General features: G+C 46.2%; 1 protein-coding gene across 1 annotated transcript; it reads left to right on the forward strand.

Annotated features, from left to right (window-relative positions):
- Nucleotides 1-10,047: 10,047 nt before the first annotated feature.
- Nucleotides 10,048-20,123, forward strand: LOC135818113 (uncharacterized). Its single transcript, XM_065331439.1, has 2 exons — nucleotides 10,048-10,290; nucleotides 18,449-20,123. Exon 2 carries the CDS (start codon nucleotides 18,484-18,486, stop codon nucleotides 20,080-20,082), a length of 1,599 nt encoding a protein of 532 aa, XP_065187511.1. The 5' UTR covers nucleotides 10,048-10,290; nucleotides 18,449-18,483; the 3' UTR covers nucleotides 20,083-20,123.
- Nucleotides 20,124-24,388: the final 4,265 nt, after the last annotated feature.

Consider the following 24,388-nt stretch of genomic DNA (forward strand, 5'->3'; position numbering starts at 1 on the left):
ATTCCGATGTACTTCGTGTGGTGTAGACCAGGTGTGCATTGGGGGTCGATTCACATGGCTTCACCAGTTGTGTGGATTGAACAGTTATCTGGCGCTTGTCTTGATCTGGTTCAATCAGAATTAGATCCGCTATCGTTGCTGTAAAGAGAAAATCTGTGGATGCACATCCAGTGCATGTGCAGATTTGCGTGCTTCTCAGCTTGCGACGGGCGTATACATGGTACATTGTACATGGTACATGTGTGTGTGTGTGTGTGTGTGTGTGTGTGTGTGCACGCTTGTTTGCACATGCCACCAATCGTGAAGTGTACACGTATTTTCAGACCCTAGTGCGTGTTAACACTGTCTAAACTAACAGTGTAGTATATAAATAATAGGGCTGCTTTGTTGCAACTACATGTAGCTCTGAGCTGTATTTAGTGCAAGTACAATGTAGTATTCTGCACACTGGGTGCATTTGGTGTTGGCGGATAATGCCGGCATTATATCGAGCATTATACACCACCCGGAGCATTACGAGCATTATAAAGCATTACGAGGCCAAACATGGCATTATAGTGATTATACGACGTTCTACATGACTGCATAGTAGATCTACACACATCCTCATGTACAGATTCGTATCGGCTATAGCGTTGGTCTCTGACTTTGATTGGCAACATTTATTACGATACGCTATGTATTACTACAAGCGATAGACCACCGTACACATCACGCATGGTACCAAACAGATCGTGGCACGCAGTGCCAGGCCCAGTATACCATGGTATACTGCACGCAGTAGTACATAGTGCTAGCTAGCTGTGGTCCAGCACAGTGTGGAAACTCTCGCAGAAACGTCCGGTCCGGGAAGTCTATCTTCGGCCAGCAACTAATACTTACTTTTTGAAGATCCAGGTAACCATGGTAACAACGCCGAACCAACGAAACAAATGTGAGCCAGCATGGAACGGTGGAGGTGCGCACACGCACACATTCCAGACCTTACCCGGTTACCGTCCACAATGTTACAAAAAACATTCTTCATCGAACTTCGAAGCAAGAGTCCATGTGTTTGTCGAAGAGTAACGCTGGACTTTCACTGGACATTGACCATTGTGTAAGACCAGCTAACTAGCAGCTAACTAGCAGCTAACTAGCAGCCAACGCTGATGGCTGACTCGCCGCGATGCCGTTCTTGGGATTGGGAGCTGAAGCTGGGCTTTCTCCAGATGAGCTTTTGGCGGAGTCCTCTGATGAGAGTGACGTCGTCGAGTTGGAAACTGCAGATCCTGCCACGATAGCGAGGAAGCGGTCTTTTCAGAAAACAGCTATTACCAAGTCTGAAAATGTTTCCAAAAGGACGCGAGTAGCTCATGGACAGAGCACTGAAGTGGCCATCAGTGCCGAAACACGGGTGCGTGAGTTCCCAGATGAGCCGCTCAAAAGCGATTGTGGCAAGTTAGTGTGCCTAGCATGCCATACAACATTGTCAGGGAAGAAGAGTATAATCATGTCCCATATTGCTACCGCGAGACACAAACAAGGAAAGTCCCGTTTGGAGAGGGAAACTCAGAGGCAGAAGCTGGTCAAGGAGTCCTTCTTAGCGTATCAGAAACGACTTGGGAAGGCATTAATATTAATGCTCGGTAATATGAGATAATTATAATGCTCTCAGTAATGCTTCACAAAAGGCCATATAATGCTCCAAATAATGCTGATAATGCTCAGCCGGATGGAATATAAACACCTGAACCTTGCGGTATTGGGCTAAGAAAAACGCTATGATATTGGCCCCATGCTATGCAACATAGAACGCACAATCTGGATCCGCCGCAGAGACTCGGCTGAACGAACTGCCTCATTAAGACCGGTGCCAGCTAGAGCCTTCCCAAGTCGTTTCTGATACGCTAACAAGGACTCCTTGACCAGGAGATGGTATGTGACGTTTAGGAGATCCCGCTGATCCCTATGTGGAATTGTTTGATTTGAGCATACGCTGGATATCGTCATTCAAGACCGGTTTTCCGTCAATGAGGATTTCATCAAAAGGTAGAGTGCACTTGATGACTTTAGTGCGAAGCTGCTTAAACGTGGGTAAGGCTCGACGACGGTTTTCCTGTTGCTGCTTGGTCAAGTCATGGTTCACGTAGATGTTGTGTGTACCATGCTTGAGGCCAAATCGGTTCTGTAGTAGCGTGGACTTTGTCGCAGCATTGGCTTTGACATGCACAAGCCTTGGCTTGGGTCCTGAAAGCCTCCCAATGCGCGCTTCACCTCAATACCTTTTGGGTCGACATTTCCAACTAAAGTGCTGACAAGCTGCGGGAGATTCTCACCATTGGACTCTGGGAGTCCCGAAATGACAACGTTGTTCTGGATGTCTATCTGCGGCGCTCTTCCAGAACAAGCTCCCGTACCGTGTTGCTTAGGTGGGATCCGGTAGCCAGTGGAGGGGACGTTTTCGGAGCCGCAGTTCTGGCGAACGACTCAACTGTAGTGCTGAGCTTCCAATTGTGGTGCTCCAGTGATTCAACTCTCTCATTTAGGTCACGGCAAGTTTTCTTCAAATCATCTATTTCCACAACAATGGCGGCCATACGCTCGTCCAAAACCTCATGCATGGCTTTTCGAAATTCCCCAATGAGCGACTCAATTGACACAGCGCCCTCCACGTGCATGTTCCGTACCGGTTCAATATCCTTCTCGAGATCCAAGTCCCGTGCACGCTTCCTTGCACCTGCTTGCAAAGGTGTGGGTGTCTCGCACTGAACAGCATTACGGAGACTTTCAGCCGGGCTCGGAGCCTTTGCCTTCCGACCATTCACTCTCTCCGCACTTTGCGTGGGCGGTACCGTTGAATATCAGCTCCACTACTTACAGTACTGGTGCTAGACGTATTCCTCCACGGCCAGCGTGGGCGGGGCTCTTTGCACGATGCAAAAAATTGCTAACTACCCTCGACATTGTAAAAAAAGCGACCAGTTCTGTCTGTGCTTGCTGAGGTGGGCGAGGGTCCTGACAAGGGGTTGCACACCAACAGCGTATGTCATCATTGCCAAGGGCCCAGGGGCACCCTTGCGTGGTTCCCTCACGGCTGAGCAGGACATGGATGGAGTTGGCGCCTGCCCCAAGAAGCACAACGACCGGAAAACCACGAAATAGGGCTTGAAAGTGCTACATCACAGCATAGCAACAATTTCAAAAATTCAAAAATTGGATCCACTTGGATCCAGCTTTTGTATGGATCCAAGCACATTTCAAGCCGTGTTACTCACAGCAAGGTGATGTAACCAGTGAAACTGACTGATTTGGCTACTGGGGGCGGGGTTACAACTGGTGGCGAAGTAAAAGTCACCCCTGCATACGACATAAGTGGGTTGCTATGCACCCACATACTGAGGCAGGGATTTCCCTCACAAAATAATAAATACTACTACTACTACTACTCACACCTTAGTGGATCTAAAATAGAAATCTGATGTCAACTTAGTACTCCCTGGCCGTTTTGGACGTCATCACTTTCATGCCCTATGAGTATGAGTCAAACAGAAACCGTGAACACCTAGGCTAAAGCACACGACAGTTCCTTCACCATGAACTGGAAATTATGATAGGTCACCCTTGTTCGTCCTCATTCCGACCTACATTGTAAACGTTTTGCTTCCGTGACCGATGCCGATGTAGACTCCGTGGTAGCGGGTCGTACGCCGAAGAGTACAAAGAACAGTACGAAAATCTGGGTGTCTGTGTTAAAAACATTCATGAAGAAATCTAGTTTGGCGTTGGACCTAAAAAGATGCTCCAAAGATGACCTCTGCCATGTGTGTGTGTTAGGGGCGGTTGCAGTAATTTCGGGACAGGGAAAAATAGATGAGAGATGTATTTGAAGCACTTGTTGATCGTAGAAGATGAAAAATGTGTCGCTTCCTGTATAAACGGAATACAGCGACGTAGGTGAGGAGATGGACGGAAAGCAGTATCGTCTGTGTACTATTTCATCCCTTGCTACAAGTGCCTACAACCAATGCTGACCTGCATGTACATCTACATGTACCTGGTACTGTGGTAGTACTGGAGAAAGTTTGAATGAACATGTGCCATGATGACTGATGTGGAAATTACGCACATGGAGGAAGAATGCAGTGCAATTCAATGTCATGAAACTCACCAACAAACAATAGTGCTAGTACATCTATTTCCACTCCAGTTATGTAACATGCACACGGACGCGTACACGTACACGCATCGCATGGCTCTTGACTTGCAACTACACTGTCGAAAGCCTACACAGCTGATCTTATCACTTCCCTAAACTTGTGCATGACGGAGTCTTTCCTTGTGTCTCCTATGCTCTTCCTACGGTCGGTACACACACGGCGTCGGTCTTATCGACATTTTACATCGCTGTTCGGCCACACGCCTTCCAAGACTACCGCACACATGAGTTCATGCTTCTTTTGAACCCACAGCCATGTACTGGACTGCATACTGCACATGCAAGTTATGTCGATGCCAATTGACATCATTCTCATTTTATTTTTATGTTCTGTGTTACCGTGGTCGCATCGCGCATGTTACACAGGTACATGGAAGTCAGGACCAAAACTGATCATGAGGTGATGGCCACAATCCTGAATCCTGCACATGTACACCACTTCCCACACACGCCCTCTCCTCTCTTCCACAGGAACTGCATTTCGTTACGCTCAACCAATCTTCTCCAACACATAAAAACGCTATACCTGCAAGGTCGACTGCCATTGGCATTGTGCGCCACCCGCAAGGATAGGTGGTCTTCTCGTTGAACACTGTGACTTCAAAAGCAGTACTGGCCAACTCTTTTGTTTGGCGGACGACAAATGTTAGTTGTTCGGGAGGTGGGCCATGTGTGAACCACGATCCTACACAGTTGCGTCGGGCATGCCGCTCTGATCTTGACCTCGGTCATGCGAGTGATCTTGCCCTTGGTCGAGACGCCCTCGGGGCTGCGCCCCTTGGGCGTCTCGACCTCGGGCAAGATCACTCACAGACCTCGGTCAAGATCAGAGCGTCTTGCCCTCGCAACTGTGTGTTGTAGGATTGTGTATTTCTGGCAGGACTTTCCGCCTTCATCATGTCAAGGCCTCGTGGGCACGGCCGCGGGCGCAGGCCTCGGCGCTACGCGCCTTGGCCTGCGCCCTTGGCCGTATGCACTTGGCCTTGATTCAGCCATATTAAACTTGGCATATTAAAGGCATGATAAACTTTATATCAGGGAGTAGTAAAATACATATTTTTACATATTTTACTACTCCCTGCTTTATTATAGTCCTGCCAGAACTCTACTATGATTGTCTACATAGCTAGGGTGGCAGTTTGACTAACAGAGTTGAAGTCGTTATCGGCATCAACGAGGAGGTGGCACTCTGTTTCGGGATCATCCAAGACATCCTTCATCGAATCACGCATGGACTGCCGACAAATCGGACAATGGTACATGACTGTACTACTCTTGAACTTTTGTACTACTTTCCTGTAAAATAGGTCCAAAACGTAGGCCAAATCGCTTGTCGCATCGCGAACGTAGTCGTTGAGCCAAACTCAACTACAATCAATCATGTAGAGGGGACGGTTTCAAATAGGACACCGGTTGCAAACCGGAACGGACTCAATATTCACTTTCTCTCTTGGTATTTTGATTAGAAAACATATGTCACAGTGAGACTACTATGTGTTATACTCCGAGCCAAAATTTCATGGCTCTGCGATGACCAGAAGCGCCATATCAAGCAGGTGAGTTTTTGACGTGTTGCTTCGCACTGCGACTTGAGTTTTACGACTTTCGAAAAATCAACTTCTTGTCGCAGGTAAACAGCGGCTCGCCTCTCGCCAATGAAGCACCGCATACCAATCAAAACTAATGGAAGCACACACAAGGCTTATTGTTACTCTGTACTGGCCGTCGTGGAGCGATAGCAATTACCTAATTTCAGACCCAGAGTGAATTTGACGTGCACTCTAAAACGTGTCCGGTTTGGAGCCACCTCTGATTTGAACTTTTTTGAAGCGAAAAATTGGGCAACTTGGAGGCAATGGGTCAACACAAAGGAGTGGCTCAGTTCGATTGACTCTGGCCCCAGAGCAAACTTCAACATGCCATGGCGCCAGTTTCCTTCCACAAACATATTTCGAGTGGAAAATCAACGCTGATGATCGGTTTGGGTCTATACAAATTTGGCTGTCAAAACGTCCCGGTATCGAGCCGTCTCCTCTACGGTCTTTACTTTTGCGATGGCACAGTTGCTGCGATTGCGTGGCCGTGGGCTGCCAGATGCCCAGCTGCGTTACATGACATGATGCAGGCACTCGAGCAGCAGACGCGTAGGGACCACTTCACCTGTTCACAGTCTTGTCCCAGACCTTGAACCATGTGAACGCTCTCAACTAATTATTTGACTGCATTGTGCTAGTACTTACACAAGTGCAAGTGTTCCTTTGGCTTTGATGACACAGTCCTGGAAAATGACTGTACTAATACTATGCCACTAGTCTATGGTATACTACTACTACTAGCAAGGTAGAGCTGGACCGCTTTCGCACAGACAGTCAGTAGACTCTTTGCAAAGCAGCCGATCAGATCCGTTTTTCTTCCTCCTAGTACAGCAGAAACTTGTGTTCCTAACCGAGATCACCAGTTACCAACTTTCCTTCCGCTCAGTTAGGTAAGCGTGTAGGATGTAAACGCCATAGAATCTCTATAGTCAGTTCATGTTGTGCTTATTGTAAAATTGTTGATTCCCTTTTTTCAAAACACTGTTAGCGACATTCTGTGCTGCTTCCTTGGTGAGAGGTTGCTCTTTTCTGCCGACATGGGTTCTCACTTGACTGACTCGAGACTGCCATACAGTGCACACGAGAAGTCCACTGAAAATGCCACACTGCAAGCCTGCAAGGATGCATAAATCCTTTCGGGAATTAGTGTAGTGTGAAGTCAAGGCAGCGAGAAAGCGCGAGGTTCAGTGGAGAGCAAAGAGTTTTCTGTTTGAAACTACTGTCTGTCGTTTTTCTGCTTTCTTCTTCCCTTTTCTGCTGATTTTATGAAAATGTATGGAATGGCGGCCACTACGGTGTAATGTTATAGCTAAAGTATAAAAGTTCCCAGCCTGATTGTTAACTCTCGGCTATACATATAGTTGTAGTTATCTTGAGGTAGTCTGATCAAATGTTTCATAAGGTGTGCAGGAATGAACTCGGACGGAGAGCTTGTAGTTTCTTGGTCTTTTCTTTTGTATAAATGATATTAAAATGAAAAATATACTTGTGACTTGCGAGTTTCTGGGTTTTGTTCTGTGTGCATTATTGTGTTGCATTGTGTTCGTTCTTGTTGGTCGCATGTAGATAGCCCCATAGGCATAGATCACTGAGAACAGAACTACAGGCCTACCATGACAATGGATGCCCATGAATCAATAGCGAATGGACTGGAAAGTGTAAAGTTTGATGTGTGGCAAGACATCTGGTTGCCAATGTTGTCTATTCAAGACATATTTCAGGTCTGCTGTGTAAGCAAATCCATGCAACGGTTGCTGCTCAATGAGTACACGTTCAGACAACTTTGTTTGGTGAGTAATAATGAATTATTCCTGTTTTGGTGTGTGTATTTATGTCGATCCGTATGTGAGTGCGTGGATGTGTGAATTGCATGTTCATTTTTGGATCTATATCTACGTCAACAATGTCGATCTGAGGAACATTTTTGGTGCAAATTCGTCCCCCTTTCTGAAGCATTTGCATTCTAGCTTTGGCTGATTCCCTACGTTCATATTGACAGATGTCCATGTAGAGTTCTTTGTCTTCCCACTCCTTGTCTACGTTATAGGTAACACATTCTCGAAACATATCTACCTCACATATTCCTTCGGGATCAAGGAATATTTATCTAATATTGACTGAGTACAAAGGCAGTATAGGAAATAAAAGCCGAGTCCCATTAATTTTCGCTATACCTAAGCAGTCAAATATTCCTGCATATTTCACTCTTTAGCGCTATTGACTGCTTATAATATTATTTAACTGCTTATGGGTTGCGCAGTTGAAAGGTGCCTAGTACAGCATGGTCACTGTATGAGTAGGTGATTGTGCACCGGTTGTGCAATCATAAAACCGGGATTCATTGGGTTATCGTTAGGGGTCAAACGGGTGTACCGGGTACCCGGGTACCCGCCCGTTAATCTCAGGTACCGTTAGTAAAAGGGTACCCGTTTGTAAAAAAAAAAAAAAAAAAAAAAAAAAAAAAAAAAAAGGTGATCCTATCGTATTCCAAGACTCAAAATAGGAGTGCGGATACTCTTTTCCTTTTTCCTGTGCATTCCCGCTTTCGACTTTAGACTTTTTCAGGCAGGAGCAGGCTGAAAGACAGACTTGACAGTTGTTCTCTCCACTCTAGTGCAAGTAAAAATCCTCGTACTGGAGGTTTTTGATTGTGATGTGAGAAAATGCAAGACTTGAAACTCGTTCGAGGTGGCAGCTGAGTAACTAGAAAGTTACGATGGTTCTCCGACATCGAACCTGCCACAGTACTTGATGAACTAGTGTCACCAGGCTGAGTGACCAGTCGGAGTGTCACAAACGGTGATGTCCGTAGGTGGTAGCTACATGTATGATACTCATGGTTGTAGTTTGTTCCTTCAATCGACGAGCTGAAAAGTAGTTCGAAATATTGCATACAAGATTACGGATTTGTGAAGATTCATTTCACGAGTTCAACAAGCTAGCACTAGCAGCTAGCTGGCCAGCAGCACATCAGCTGTGTCAGGCACCCCAGCTAGCTATGGCCTGGGCGCGAACATCTTCTGAATGCAACGAGTACCAGTTCTCTGCGAACATAGCAAAATTGCGCGAGATCACGTGGCTTGAATCACATCGATCTGCAGTTGATTTGCGTACATGTATCAAAATACATGTAGCTTGTAGGACCATCTACATGTACGATTGTAAGTAATTACTGCCTGTGATTAGTGTGAAGTTATGTACATGGGCAAATGCACGGATGACATTCATTTGGAACCTTCATTGCCATAATAATAATATGATACACGAATCAATTGCGAATCATAATGTAGTATCAAAATACAACCTGAGAATATACAAATTAAAATCATGATTTATGTGAGAAATGCGCAAAAAAATAATATGGCTGCTAAAGGGTACCCGTTAACCCGCCCGTTAAGAAAATTACCCGTTCGTTAGTTAAAGGTACACCCGTTTGACCCCTAGTTATCGTTCTGGAATTTGAAATACTGACTGTTTGTCGTGATAACTCTAATGATTATCTTCGCCTCGGTCTTGCGGCTTTTATTTCCTATATTGACCTAATACTCAGAGTAGTCAGGACCAAGCCATTCCTGGGCCAAGGTTGACCCCACTTGACCTTATGAATGGGCACTTGAACTCTGGGGTGTTAATTAAGTGGCCGTTTGACCTTTTAATTGGATAAGTGATTTTGAAGTGGTCAGGTGTCACATGTAATTGGATTGATGACTAAATGGTGTTGAAGTGCCTATCCGCGACATAAGTGCAAGACATGAGTAATCTTCTAGAAACTCCTTTTTACCTTTGTATGAGTAATCCTTCAAGTATGTGCTTTCGTAGACACTTGTCTAGAACAAAAAGTGAGCAATTCGTTATTTAGATCAAAGTCTCTTGACAGACAAGAGTAATGGCGCAAGTATGTCATGGAAACTTCTAGACTACATAAAAAACCAGTTCTCTAAGCAGTTGATCACTCAATACTTTGAAAGACTACATCATTGTTCTACCACATATATATGATTTAACAATTAGTAGCAACAACAACAACAACAACAACAACAACAACAACAACACGCACATCATCATAGCACTGTCACTTACCTCTATTGCAGATGATTTCTTTTTATTTCTCAAGTCCTTGATTGCTTGCCTTCTTCTTTTTTTTTCCTCCAACTCTTCTACCGTCACTGTCTGTCAAACACCAGTGCTTCACCCTTGCTCCTTATATACACCTCTTGAATGCTATTATACAATACACTTTCTCAATCAGCCATTATGGTATAGCAAGTCCATCACCACTGCAGCTGACCTAGAATTGAATTACCCGTCGAAAGTTCTGGAACCTAAATTTCAATTTCAATTGTAATGTTAGGTAGTGGAGGTACAACTGAAAAACAATGCATTTCCTACCAATTGATCAGACATGTTAGTTGATACGGTTGAAAGCACTTTTAGCGGCAGTATTTGTATTACAAAGAAACATCTCGAAGATCGTACCCGTCGAAAGTTCTGGAACGTAAATTTAAATTTCAATTGTAATATTAGGTAGTGGAGGTACAACTGAAAAACAATGCATTTCCTACCAATTGATCAGACATGTTAGTTGATACGGTTGAAAGCACTTTTAGCGGCAGTATTTGGATTACAAAGAAACATCATCTCGAAGATCGATGCAAAAAGAACCTGTCAATAGCATGTACTCTGTACTGAATTCTACCAACTCTCATTGCACACTCCACACTATATAAACCACAGTTCACAGCCGCTACTCCTTTGAAACATGAAGCTGATAGTGATGTGGGAGTTGGTCAGGATGACAGCTCTTCACCCCCAAAATTGAGAAAAGAATCCGCACTTACTTTGACTCTACAGCTCCTCCTGGATTCTTGAGGGAGTATAGAGCCAATTTCATAGACATGCAGAAGGACGTTCTTGGCGTTCTCAACGATCTATCGCCAGATCTGTATGAAAAAAATGGTGCACGAGCTAGGCATCCAGCAGTTCAAAGCTGTACTGGTTCTTTGTGTCACTGTTAGTAGTATGTACCGAGCGGGTCCTGGCGCAAACCCACTTGACCTTATGAATGGGTACTTGAACTCTGTGGTTGTTAATTAAGTGGCCACTTGACCTTTTAATTGGATAAGTGGTAATGAAGTGGCCACTTGAGATGTGGTCTATTTTGAAAGATCATGGTGAGGACGGGCATTGTCCAATGGGTGCGCTGATGCGTTGTGCTGCGCGGTTAGGCTGACAAACCTGGTGGAACCTTTCAATGGAGACCATGGATATGACCAAGCAGTTGTTGAAAGTCACCCCATAACAAACTTGATCTGGATTGCTGCCAAGGACCTTGCTTCCTGCGGGCGGAAAGAACTACTTGATGTAGTGAAGCTGCTGTTTCCAGTTGATCCAACCCCTGATGGAACGACCCCTAGTACTGCTACTGACAAGTCTGACATTGCTCAACGCTACCTCATGAAGAACCTATCCTGCGTGTTCAAGAAGATGAAGAGCACCCCTTCCAGTAACAACATTAGTATGATCATCGTGTTGGTTGCAATGCTCATTCTCTTGTGCGAAGAAGTGTCGCTGAGAGGATACGATCATGAACTGCACTGCACTCTAGTTGAGTTCTTTGATCAAGAACTGCATGCTAGTGACGTGGTGCACTACAAGCGTTGTCAGCAAAAGTCGACATTCACGAATTTTGGAATTCCACAAATGCTCTCATTGATTACTATTGTGTCTATTGTCGCCTGCCTCACTTTGAGCTATATTATTTGACATGTAGACACACACACACACACACACACACACACACACACACACACAGATCATCATCATCATTATCATCCTCATACATGAAGTTATTCATTAACATTTTTATTATTATTTAATTTTATCAATACACTTGGTAAAGAAAACGGAATGAATCAGTAGTAGTGACCGAGCGGGTCCTGGGCCAAAGTTGAACCCACTTTACCTTATGAATGGGTACTTGAACTTTGCGGTTGTTAATTAAGTGGCCACTTGACCTTTTAATTGGATAAGTGGTAATGAAGTGGCCACTTGAGATCTGAAGTGGTTTTGAAGTGGGCCAGGTGTCATATTTAATTGGATTAATGATTAAGTGGTGTTTGAAGTGCCTCTCGGCGTCATAATTGCTTTTAAAGTGGTGGGTGTGGTTGTTGATAAGAGTCACTGTCTGGGAATGTGTTCTGGAAACTTCTAGGTATTCCCAGGCTAATTAGAACTAGCTCTACGGTATGATGTCATAGGGGGGGTATTTTAGGAGGTGTGACTCATTTATAAATTGATATATGATGCAGCGTTTACTGGAAAATGTGATCAGTTAGCATAATGGATATTGAAGAGCAATTTGAAATACTGCGTGCGTACAAGGAGCGTCAACGCGCCGTCGTTGAGCATGACGATGACCCTTGTCCTGATGCCCCTCCTCCTAGTCCAAACATTGACAAATGTTTTCATAATCATCAAGTTGTGAACGAGGGGCACTTTGTGTGCACTGTATGCGGACTTGTTCTTGATAGCGTGCTGTTGCCGGAGGTGAATTTTACAGAGAGATGCATTCTCCCATGGCTATATGCGGCTCGGGAGCGATTGACTGCCGTCGACAGACATCTGGTACGCTTCATGCAGAAGACCGGTGTCCTGCTGAACCTTCACGGTGTGCTGGAACCGTTTCAGTACATGAAGAAGGAGAGTGGCTACAAGAGCCTGAATTATGCCATAGCTCTGACATGCATCTGTGCTGAGCACGACGAGATTTGCCAGAAGCTTCAGCCATATCTTCCAAAGAGCCATGTGGCGTGGGCACGATCCAGCAAGCTAATGAGTTGCAAACCGCAGCAATTTTCGAAAGCCTGGCTCCGCCAACTTCTAATCCGTACAAAACCTCTTACCCCTTTTCAGCTGAAGAAGTTTAAGCAGAATATCCGAGAGTTTAATTCTGAGGAGAAGGAACTGATGCAAAGACTAATCCAATCTTACGGGGGCTGTGAACCTCGTGTGGAATTAATTCCTGCGGAGATGAAATGTGCGCTGTACCGTTTCTCAAGTGCCATGTGTAGGGCGAGGAAGATGATGATGAAGGGTACCGTTGCCGCTGTATAAAACCCCTGACATCTTAATTTTCCATCATTTCGCAAAGCATCCTTGCCAAGTCACAAGTAATTGTTGTTGTTGTCTTCATCCTTGCTATTACTTTGGTGAAGAAGAAGAAGAAGAAGAAGAAGAAGAAGAAGAAGAAGAAGAAGAAGAAGAAGAAGAAGAAGAAAAACAACAACAACAACAACAACAACAACAAGAAGAAGATCATGAACATGTGGTCTATTTTGAAAGATCATGGTGAGGACGGCCATTGTCCAATGGGTGCGCTGATGCGTTGTGCTGCGCGGTTAGGAATCGCAACCTCGCTGACAAACCTGGTGGAACCTTTCAATGGAGACCATGGATATGACCAAGCAGTTGTTGAAAGTCACCCCATAACCAACTTGATCTGGATTGCTGCCAAGGACATGGCTTGCTGCGGGCGGAAAGAACTACTTGATGTAGTGAAGCTGCTGTTTCCAGTTGATCCAAGCCCTGATGGAAGTACGCCTAGTACTGCTACTGGCAAGTCGGACATTGCTCAACGCCACCTCATGAAGAACCTATCCTGCGTGTTCAAGAAGGTGAAGAGCACCCCTTCCAGTAACAACATTAGTATGATCATCGTGTTGGTTGCAATGCTCATTCTCTTGTGTGAAGAAGTGTCGCTGAGAGGATACGATCATGAGCTGCACTGCACTCTAGTTGAGTTCTTTGATCGAGAACTGCATGCTCTTGACGTGGTGCACTACAAGCGTTGTCAGCAAACTCAGTCAACATTCACGAATTGTGGAATTCCACAAATGCTCACATTGATTACTATTATGTCTATCCTTGCCTCCCTCACTTTGAGCTATATTATTTGACATGTGGACACACACACACACACACACACACACACACACACACACACTCAAATCATCATCATCATCATCATCATCATCATCATCATAATACATGACGTTATTCATTAAAAACATTTTATTATAATTTATCAATACACTTGGTAAAGAAAACGGAATGAATCATAAATGTTGTAGTTTCTGTACACGCCTGTGATGGTATCGTCCATTCTCAGTACGGCTTGATTGGCATGGAGTGGGTTGGAAGTGAATGACAGCGTGCACTTGTTCTTCCTGGGTGTTTGACTGTGTGGCATCCAGTAGCGTATCTCAGTAGTAGGGACCAAGCCGGTTCTGGCACAGATAAGTGGTTATGAATGGGTACTTGAACTTTGCGGTTGTTAATTAAGTGGCCACTTGACCTTTTAATTGGATAAGTGGTAATGAAGTGGCCACTTGAGATCTGAAGTGGTTTTGAAGTGGGCCAGGTGTCATATTTAATTGGATTAATGATTAAGTGGTGTTTGAAGTGCCTCTCGGCGTCATAATTGCTTTTAAAGTGGTGGGTGTGGTTGTTGATAAGAGTCACTGTCTGGGAATGTGTTCTGGAACCTTCTAGGTATTCCCAGGCTAATTAGAACTAGCTCTACGGATGTCATAGGGGGGTATTTTAGGAGGTGTGACTCATTTATAAATTGATATATGATGCAGCGTTTACTGGAAAATGTGATCAGTTAGCATAATGGATATTGAAGAGCAATTTGAAATACTGCGTGCGTACAAGGAGCGTCAACGCGCCGTCGTTGAGCATGACGATGACCCTTGTCCTGATGCCCCTCCTCCTAGTCCAAACATTGACAAATGTTTTCATAATCATCAAGTTGTGAACGAGGGGCACTTTGTGTGTACTGTATGCGGACTTGTTCTTGATAGCGTGCTGTTGCCGGAGGTGAATTTTACGGAGAGATGCATTCTCCCACGGCTATATGCAGCTCGGGAGCGATTGACTGCCGTCGACAGACATCTGGTACGCTTCATGCAGAAGACTGGTGTCCTGCTGAACCTTCACGGTGTGCTGGAACCGTTGCAGTACATGAAGAAGGAGAGTGGCTACAAGAGCCTGAACTATGCCATAGCTCTGACATGCATCTGTGCTGAGCACGACGAGATTTGCCAGAAGCTTCAGCCATATCTTCCAAAGAGCCATGTGGCGTGGGCACGATCCAGCAAGCTAATGAGTTGCAAACCGCAGCAATTTTCGAAAGCCTGGCTCCGCCAACTTCTAATCCGTACAAAACCTCTTACCCCTTTTCAGCTGAAGAAGTTTAAGCAGAATATCCGAGAGTTTAATTCTGAGGAGAAGGAACTGATGCAAAGACTAATCCAATCTTACGGGTGCTGTGAACCTCGTGTGGAATTAATTCCTGCGGAGATGAAATGTGCGCTGTACCGTTTCTCAAGTGCCATGTGTAGGGCGAGGAAGATGATGATGAAGGGTACCGTTGCCGCTGTATAAAACCCCTGACCTCTTAATTTTCCATCATTTCGCAAAGCATCCTTGCCAAGTCACAAGTAATTGTTGTTGTTGTCTTCATCCTTGCTATTACTTTGGTGAAGAAGAAGAAGAAGAAGAAGAAGAAGAAGAAGAAGAAGAAGAAGAAGAAGAAGAAGAAGAAAAAACAACAACAACAACAACAACAACAACAAGAAGAAGAAGATCATGAACATGTGGTCTATTTTGAAAGATCATGGTGAGGACGGCCATTGTCCAATGGGTGCGCTGATGCGTTGTGCTGCGCGGTTGGGAATCGCAACCTCGCTGACAAACCTGGTGGAACCTTTCAATGGAGACCATGGATATGACCAAGCAGTTGTTGAAAGTCACCCCATAACCAACTTGATCTGGATTGCTGCCAAGGACATGGCTTGCTGCGGGCGGAAAGAACTACTTGATGTAGTGAAGCTGCTGTTTCCAGTTGATCCAAGCCCTGATGGAAGTACGCCTAGTACTGCTACTGGCAAGTCGGACATTGCTCAACGCCACCTCATAAAGAACCTATCCTGCGTGTTCAAGAAGGTGAAGAGCACCCCTTCCAGTAACAACATTAGTATGATCATCGTGTTGGTTGCAATGCTCATTCTCTTGTGTGAAGAAGTGTCGCTGAGAGGATACGATCATGAGCTGCACTGCACTCTAGTTGAGTTCTTTGATCGAGAACTGCATGCTCTTGATGTGGTGCACTACAAGCGTTGTCAGCAAACTCAGTCAACATTCACGAATTGTGGAATTCCACAAATGCTCACATTGATTACTATTATGTCTATCCTTGCCTCCCTCACTTTGAGCTATATTATTTGACATGTGGACACACACACACACACACACACACACACACACACACACACACACTCAAATCATCATCATCATAATACATGACGTTATTCATTAAAAATGTTTTATTATAATTTATCAATACACTTGGTAAAGAAAACGGAATGAATCATAAATGTTGTAGTTTCTGTACACGCCTGTGATGGTATCGTCCATTCTCAGTACGGCTTGATTGGCATGGAGTGGGTTGGAAGTGAATGACAGCGTGCACTTGTTCTTCCTGGGTGTTTGACTGTGTGACATCCAGTAGCGTATCTCCTTTGTCCCGCGCTCTGCAGCATCTGCAGGGTATCCAACTAGAATGTATAACCCAAGCGGCACAATGGTACCGGCATCCACATTTTTTCCAAATGGGAATTCAGTGAGCACCAGTTCTGTGTTTGCTTGAGTCTCCGGGAGTGTTCCGCTGACAGTGTGAACCATTGCACGTACACCTGGCTCACCCACACGACCCCGTCTTCCTCTTTCTCCTCGCTCTCCCACTAGTCCCTGCGCTCCTCGTTGACCCTGCAATCCTCTGGGTCCTCTTGCTGTTGTTATCACCACCCAACCTTCGGACTCCTTTTTGTACACCAGACCGTTGCCTGTGTTGATGTAGAAGTCTCCCAGGCCACCTTCTGCTATGGACGGCTCCCTTCCGCCTCCGAGCCATCCTGTACCTCTTTGACCTCGAGGCCCCTTACTCTTGCGAACTTTTATCAGTTGCTTTTGCAGCTCTATGCCTTCGGTCCTGTTGAATTTGACTGCCTTCAAAGACTGCACGTCATGCACTATAGTGTTTTCCGTACTCTTATTACCAAGCAGCACTTTCAGTTGTGTCACGTCGTCTTGAACCTCGCGAGCCGCCCTCTGCGAACTAAGCTCTGCATCGCTTTTATGGGAAGTTGATGTCCAGAATGCCATGATCTATGGACGCTTGTTTTTTCCTACTTCAGAGGTGAAATTTTTTCATCTATAAACCAAGGATGTCTGTGATTCTCACTTCCACCAACGCAGTCTCTGCTGTGAGCAGTGGGAGATATACCGCTAATTTTACCCTAAACATAAAAGAATTCGATACTCGAGGTAAAACCATTCACTTGGAATCCGCACAGTTTGAACTGCATCATGAGAACGTGAGTGAGCGCACGAACAAACTGTACATCACGGACAACGCCAGTGGAGTGGAGGATCGTGTGTCCATCTCAACAGGAACCTATACAGATGCAGAAGACATTGTCCTCAGCATCAACGCATCGCTTGCTATGCATGGTCATGGCGATGTGTCTTTTTCCTATTCACGACTGAGCAGCAGAATTACAGCATCAGTACCAACAGGCAAGACTTGTGTCTTTAAAAATGACTCTCCAGGAGTCGTGCTGGGTGCTGGCGAAGTTCAGATGCGCTATGCTATTAGAGGTGTGCAGACCTTCTCGCACGCTGTGGACCTCACCGTTGGTCGTCGAATGGTTCTGCTGTACACAGACCTGATCGCCCCCTCCATCCAATATGAAGACAACGTGGATTCCAGGGTGTTGAAAACATTTCTCGTACAAACTCTGAACGGTGTAAATAACTATGTGTTTTCCAAGGATGACAAGCGCATCTTGCTTGGAAACGAAAGCGTGCGTCAGATGACCTTCTGGTTGAAATTCAACACTGGCGAGCTCATCACCGCAGGATATCCCATCTATCTGGACCTGCGCATCGAAAATATTTCCTCTCCCTAGTAAGGACCTGGTGGAAGAAGAAGAAGAAGAAGAAGAAGAAGAAGAAGAAGAAAGAAGAAGAAGAAAGAAGAAGAAGAAGAAGAGATCAATATGGATACTGAACACTACACCTCTATTAGCATCGACACTGCAAGTAGCGTGTGCCGTGAGGACGACAATGAAGATTACGATGAGCCTCATCTGGAGCACCTTAGGTTGATGCTGCGAAAAATCAAGCGTCGAAAAGCAGCTATGAAAAACAAAAGCGACACTGTTGAGAAGCAGCTTGCACGTGTTAACCTGATCGTCAGCACATTGCTCGTCATTCAGGTAGCTCTCAGTGTAAGTCAGACAACTGTTCTTGCAGACGTTGACAGACGCATCGTCGGCATTCTCTCCCTGATCTCAATGACTGTTGGATGTGCACTGGGCTGTGTTGTGAAGTTTGCGCACACTCAGCGAAATGTGTTGCAGAAGCTCCTCGTCTCTTATCAGAAGTGGGACAAAGCCGAAGATGCTTTCGTCATGGAGATGGGTGTCTGCATGCAGGATGGAGTGCTCACCAGCGAAGAACATCTCAGGCTTAATGGTATCTACGAAGTTGCACGCGACTTTGTGGATGGCTCTCTGGACGAGCAATCTGAAAATTATTTCACCCTGTATTCAAAGGACGGCAAGCATGGCTCAGGAACTCTTCACACCCCAGATTCCCGGTTCATTTAAGGGATTGCTGAGTGGGTCAAAGGTTGTGCAGAAGGCTATTTTGGAAAGGAATGAAAAAAAGTACTCACTGCTTGAAGGTAGGCGCAGCGTCATTCTCTACTCGTCCGCAGACTCCTCCCCTCCATCCTTGAACAATGAACTCAATCTGTCCTCACCGAACTTTATTGCACTGGGCGAGAGCTTTTTCCTCGCCAAATTCAAGTACACCGTGAAAGACAACCGTACCAACGGCAGTGATCACTACGAACACTGGACATGTCCTACCTCCCCGGGCTTTTCCTTCTTCAGAAACATCAGAGTTGAATTGAACGGAACGGAGGTGACTCAGTCCAGCAAGATTTCAGACATGCAAAGTGTACAGCACGTGCTGAGCCTTCTGGAAAGTGACGTATCCAGGCTCCAGTACTCAGACTCTGATCTGTATGGACTGCAGAAGCTCGATACTCGAAAGGCCTTGAAAAACATCCATCTCGATCAGTATCGGTATGGCGTGAAGCGGAAGAGGGCCTATGCATTTATGACGAACGATTCTGACGGTGATGATTTCGACAGTACGGCTGGGAACTACAAGGTGAAGCGAAAGCCTGGCGTACTCATTTCTGAAACCGAATCGTTCAGCAACACCGTGCAGGAGAACATTGTGCGCACACTGTGCGGCCGTTTCCAGTACAAGATGCGACCCTTCCTACCATTCTTCAACGCGGACGATGCCTGGCTACCACCGGGTACACAGGTGAAGATCAAGTTCGATTTGCCACAGGCTGAGCTTTCCAGATACATGATCGTTTCCGACAAGGGTGGTGGTGCTAACAATGCAGACAGTGTAGGCAACATCACGATCGAGCTCACCCAGCTTGATTTCATCGTGCCCACCTACCGCATGGATCACAGCTATGTCGATCAGGTGCGACTGTCCAAGCAGCTGTTTTTCCACACGTGGTGCCCGCGACAGATGCAGAAGAGCATAACGGACGACGCTGGGACAATAGAGCTTTTGCACAACTCCGACATTCCACGTCGCTTTCTCTTGTTTTTCGAAGACTTGAAATCGAGGGATCAACCTGCACTCGGCACTGGCAATGCCACTCATTCATCCAATCGATTGGCGATGATTCATGCAAACATATCGCAGCTGCGCATCACAGTCAACGAGGAAACTCTGTTCGATAGCCCTCTCAAATTCGACTGGATGTGCAGCGTGAACGAAGATGATGGGACGTACTTTTACGATTACAACAAGTCATCCTACCTGCGCGGGTACAATCTGGTCCGTGAATTTTTCGGAAAGACATACGGCACTGAAATACCCATTACCGCTGCCGACTACTGCAACCACTATTTCATGATACCTATCAACTTGAACCTTGACCATCAAGTGGACAATCAAAAGATGAGAGGCAATCTGTCTATCGACTATCAGTTTTCAGCCGTCACCAACTCTCCCATCAAGTTGCCAAGTGATCAATCCACCTCCATCAAGGTCAACATGATCTGTCTTGATCAGTACCTGTACACCATTGACAAGGAGAGAGGTGTCAAGAGTGAAGTTGTTTGATGAAATTTCTCCGTCATAGAGCAAGAAGTACACGTGCATGCTATTGGAGGGCGGCGGCGGCGGTGGAGAGAGTCAATGAATGATGGATGGTGGTGATTTGACGACACAGCAAAGACTGTACAAAGGTGGTGACTTGAGTACTGAATCTCGTCAAAACGGCGGTTTCATCGGTCCTCTACTTAAACTGTTTGGGTTGGGAGCTGGTGACTTGCAGAGTCGCATGTCTGAACCCTCATCGCGTGACCTGTTAATGCAACGCGGTGGCTTTCCTTGGGCTCTGGCGGGACTTTCATTGCTTCCGATGCTGCTGGGAAAAGGAAAAATGGGTGGTGATGGCAGCGAGAACGTCATCGAAAGACAAATGAGGCTGACTCGTGAGCCGGCCATGCAGCGTGGTGGGCTGACCATACCCCCCGGTCTGCTTGCCAAAGGTATTCCACTGCTGAAGTCCATTGGCATCCCCCTTGCTATGGGTGCGCTCGCCTCGGTGGGTGACAACGTTGTTGACAAGGTGTTTGGCGATGGGCCCAAGACTCGCGCACGTACACGAGCCAGAGGCACTCGCAAGGTGAAGTCTCGTGGTAAATCCAAGGGTAGAGCAGCAGCAGCAGCAGCAGCAGCAAGCAGCAGTGGTCGTCGTCAACCTCCTCATCGCTCACGCCGTAGTGGTCATGCCGGTCGACGACGACGTGGTAAAACTGTAAAAAGCAAATCACGTTCGCTGAAGCATCAACTCGCAGACACTCTCCAGTCCACAGGACGACGCCTGTTTGAAAAGGTCAAGTCCAAGACAAAGTCACGGATCAAGTCCAAAGCCAGATCAAAAATTCGATCCAGTCTCCTGAAAGCAATGCCCAGGGTAAAATCTACTAACGCCACCGCCGCCGCTGCAAACATGAACGAATCACCTTTCGCACGCAAGATTAGAGAGAACTTGAATAGAGCGTCCCTTGGAAGCAATGCGCCTGCCCCCGCCTCATCTTCACACATTGCCCCCACATTCAACATCTGATGCAATTTTTTTTTTCACCATACTAGTAACAGATCGTATGCCTGTCACAATGGACTTTGGCACCCTGTTTAAACGTGTTAAGGGGAAGCACACAGTCACAGCAGCAGCAGCAGCAGCAGCAGCAGCAGCAGCAGCAGCAGCAGCAGCAGCAGCAGCCCCCATCCCAACTGTGAAGCCGCATGTGCGAGATCAACGCTCACCACCTGCCATATCAGGTCTGGAGTATGAACGAAAAGGATGGTTTGATGAAATCCTACCCAGTCTTCGTGAATGGGGGCAGAACGTTATGTTCCTGGGACAGAGCAACATGGGCAAATCCTTCTTCTTGAAAAAACTACTGGACAATGTGCAACCGGAGCGCTTGGTGGTCATCTCCAACACACCCGGCGATCAGTATCGAATGGAGAGTCTGAAGAGCTTCAAGCACTACAGCACTCTTCCGGAGAACATTGAGGAGATGAACATTGAGCCGCACACGTACGTCATCATCGATGACATTCGAGTCATGGCACTTAAGCACGGTGAACAGCGCGAGTGTCTCTACAAGTTCTTCACCATGTACAGCCATCACTATAAGCTGAACGTATTCTTCCTTTCACAGAGCTTTGACAACATAAAAGACATGAAGATCAATGCCAATTTTCTCTACTTGTTTCGCTTCACTGACAAGAGCAATATCAAGCGCTATCTGAGCACCCTGTTCGGTGGTCAATGCTCAAAGTCTGGTCTCATTTTCAGACTGTATGAGAAGCTGCTCGCTGCTTGCCAACGCCCCATCCTGGCCATTCACTGTTCTCGAAATGAGTATTCCACATATTGCAACGATCATACCTACAAAGTGCTGTTTGAATAAAAAATAAAAAAAATAAAATTCACACACAACATTGAAAGAAAAAAAAAATCCCCGCTAATAGAGAGAGAGAGAGAGAGAGAGAGAGCGCGTGCGAGAATGGAGCGATTGACTGTTAGATTCTGCAAGGGTCTTCCCAATAGTATAACACGCTCCGGTCCAGCAGTGGGTGATGATGATGATGATGATGATGATGATGGTGGTGGTGGCCTTAGAGGCTCTTTCAAGATACCCAAGACGAAACGACTGAGGACGTTGCAATTCATGCAAAAGCAGCCGCAGTACGTTTTAAAGCGAAGAAAATCTTCATGGGATGTCCTGGGAACTCTCCCCTCACTCAAAACGCGTCGAGCAAAGGTCAAAGGAGGAAGTGTTGGTGGTGGTGGTGTTGGTGCATACGATACGTTTCTGAACCACTTCAAGAAAGTTCTGCAGTACATACCGGAACATGCACTGAGCAGATTGCCGCCTGGTGACTTGGAAAAGAACCCGCGAGTTAAACACCTGTACGAGCGTCACTTCCAAAACAGTCCTAAACTCATCAGCTACGAATCCGTCCTGAATGTACTTGCATCTGACCTGCTCAACTACGATGCAAACACCGGTGCCGTTCGAGAGTCTATTGCTGATGTTAGATTGAAGAAGAAGGCCCCCACCTCCACTCTGTCCCTGAGCATTACCCAGGACACGGACTTTGATCGCATACTGCTGCACATCCTATCTGATGAACTTTCACGAGGAAACATTCCCATGGTGTTCTTGAAAAGCAGCTATTTCACAGCCAGAGCTCAACTCCAACAGCTCTACCAGGACAATCCTAGCACTTTCGCAGGCGAACTGGAACGCGTGCGTCAGTCTGTGGAAGCCACGATCAGGAGAGACTACGTGGCGTTGGTGAACGAAACGAATAGAATCTATTTGTCAAAGTACCCATTCCAGAAGCTGGCTCTTCAGGATATAGGACTCACGCCTCAAGTACGCGGTTTCTCTGGGATGCAGAACAAGCTACAAAGCATCACTCAACTATCACTCACTGTTCCCGGCTCATCGGGCTACAAGTTTGCCGGTCTGGAGGAGATGTCACAGACGTACGCGAGCACCATGGAGGCACAGCTCATGAAGCCAGATCACTTCATGCATGGCCTGCAGAGGACTCTGACCAATGACCGTGACTTTGTCATGACTGTGTTGAAAAACAGCAACCGCTCCCTTCCCAAAGTACTCGACATTCTCAGAGGAAATTCGCTGTAGAGTTAAGAAGACGATCAACAACAACAACCACCACCACCACCACCACCATCATCATCATCACCACCAGCATCATCATCATCATCATCATTGGAAAATTGAAATCATCATCATCCTCATCATCATTGCAAAATTGGAATCATCATCATCCTCATCATCATTGGAAAATTGGAATCATCTCATCATTGCAAAATTGGAATCATCATCATCATCATCATCATCATCATCCTCATCATCATTGGAAAATTGAAATCATCAGCAGCATCAGCAGCATTACAGTGGTTCGCCGTCATCGTCGTCGTCGTCGTCGTCGTCGTCGTCGTCGTCGTCATTGTCACTATTACTATTATTAATGTTTATTATCATGCTTTAAAAAAAAAAAAAAAAAAAAAAGAAGATGAATGTACCGTTGAGCAACGTGGATTTGGACAATCGACTGAAGTTCGTGAGAGGCTATGCGGGTGTAACGAGCTACGACCTTTTACCACGCCTGAAGCATGGACAATTCTGTATCGTCAACACGGACAACGTTCTGCCCGTGTACGACCCTCCTCAGGGTGGACACCATTGGCTGACGGTGTGTCGCGAGCACGATTGCGTGCTGATTTTCGATAGCTTTGGTCGAACACTGAATCGCATGGAGCGGGACTATCACGAACCGGGATTGGAGCGCTACTTCAGGAATGCCTTTCCGAAGTGCACGCTCTACACGAACAGCAACGTGCTCCAGAATCGATCCACTGCCGTGTGTGGCCGGTATGCAGTTCTAGTAGGGAGACTGTTCTCGGAGCTGGGTACTATTGAAGGTACTGTGCGAGTACTTGCACGCCACTTCACTGACAATACGCTGCACAACGATCGCGTGATCCTGGACATTGACAGTACTACTACTACTAGTGATGATGATGATGATGATGATTCAATCACAAACGACACCGCAGGTGGTGGTGGGACTGGGAGTGGCAGTGGTGCAACTGCTGCTGCTGCTGCTGCTGCTGCTGCTGCTGCTGCTACCCCAGACACTGACAGCGCCGGTGTCAGTGCCAGCGAGGATCATGATGATGATGATGATGATCATGATGAGAATGACGACGATGTGTGGATGGAGCGTTTAGCCAGTGAAATGCACAGACCAAGACGTGTACGCTTCCCCCGCAGGCGTGTGATAGTGCACGAGCTGGATGACATATGGAGTG

This window comes from Sycon ciliatum, chromosome 5, assembly GCF_964019385.1.
Source record: "Sycon ciliatum chromosome 5, ocSycCili1.1, whole genome shotgun sequence".
Classification (NCBI taxonomy): domain Eukaryota; kingdom Metazoa; phylum Porifera; class Calcarea; order Leucosolenida; family Sycettidae; genus Sycon; species Sycon ciliatum.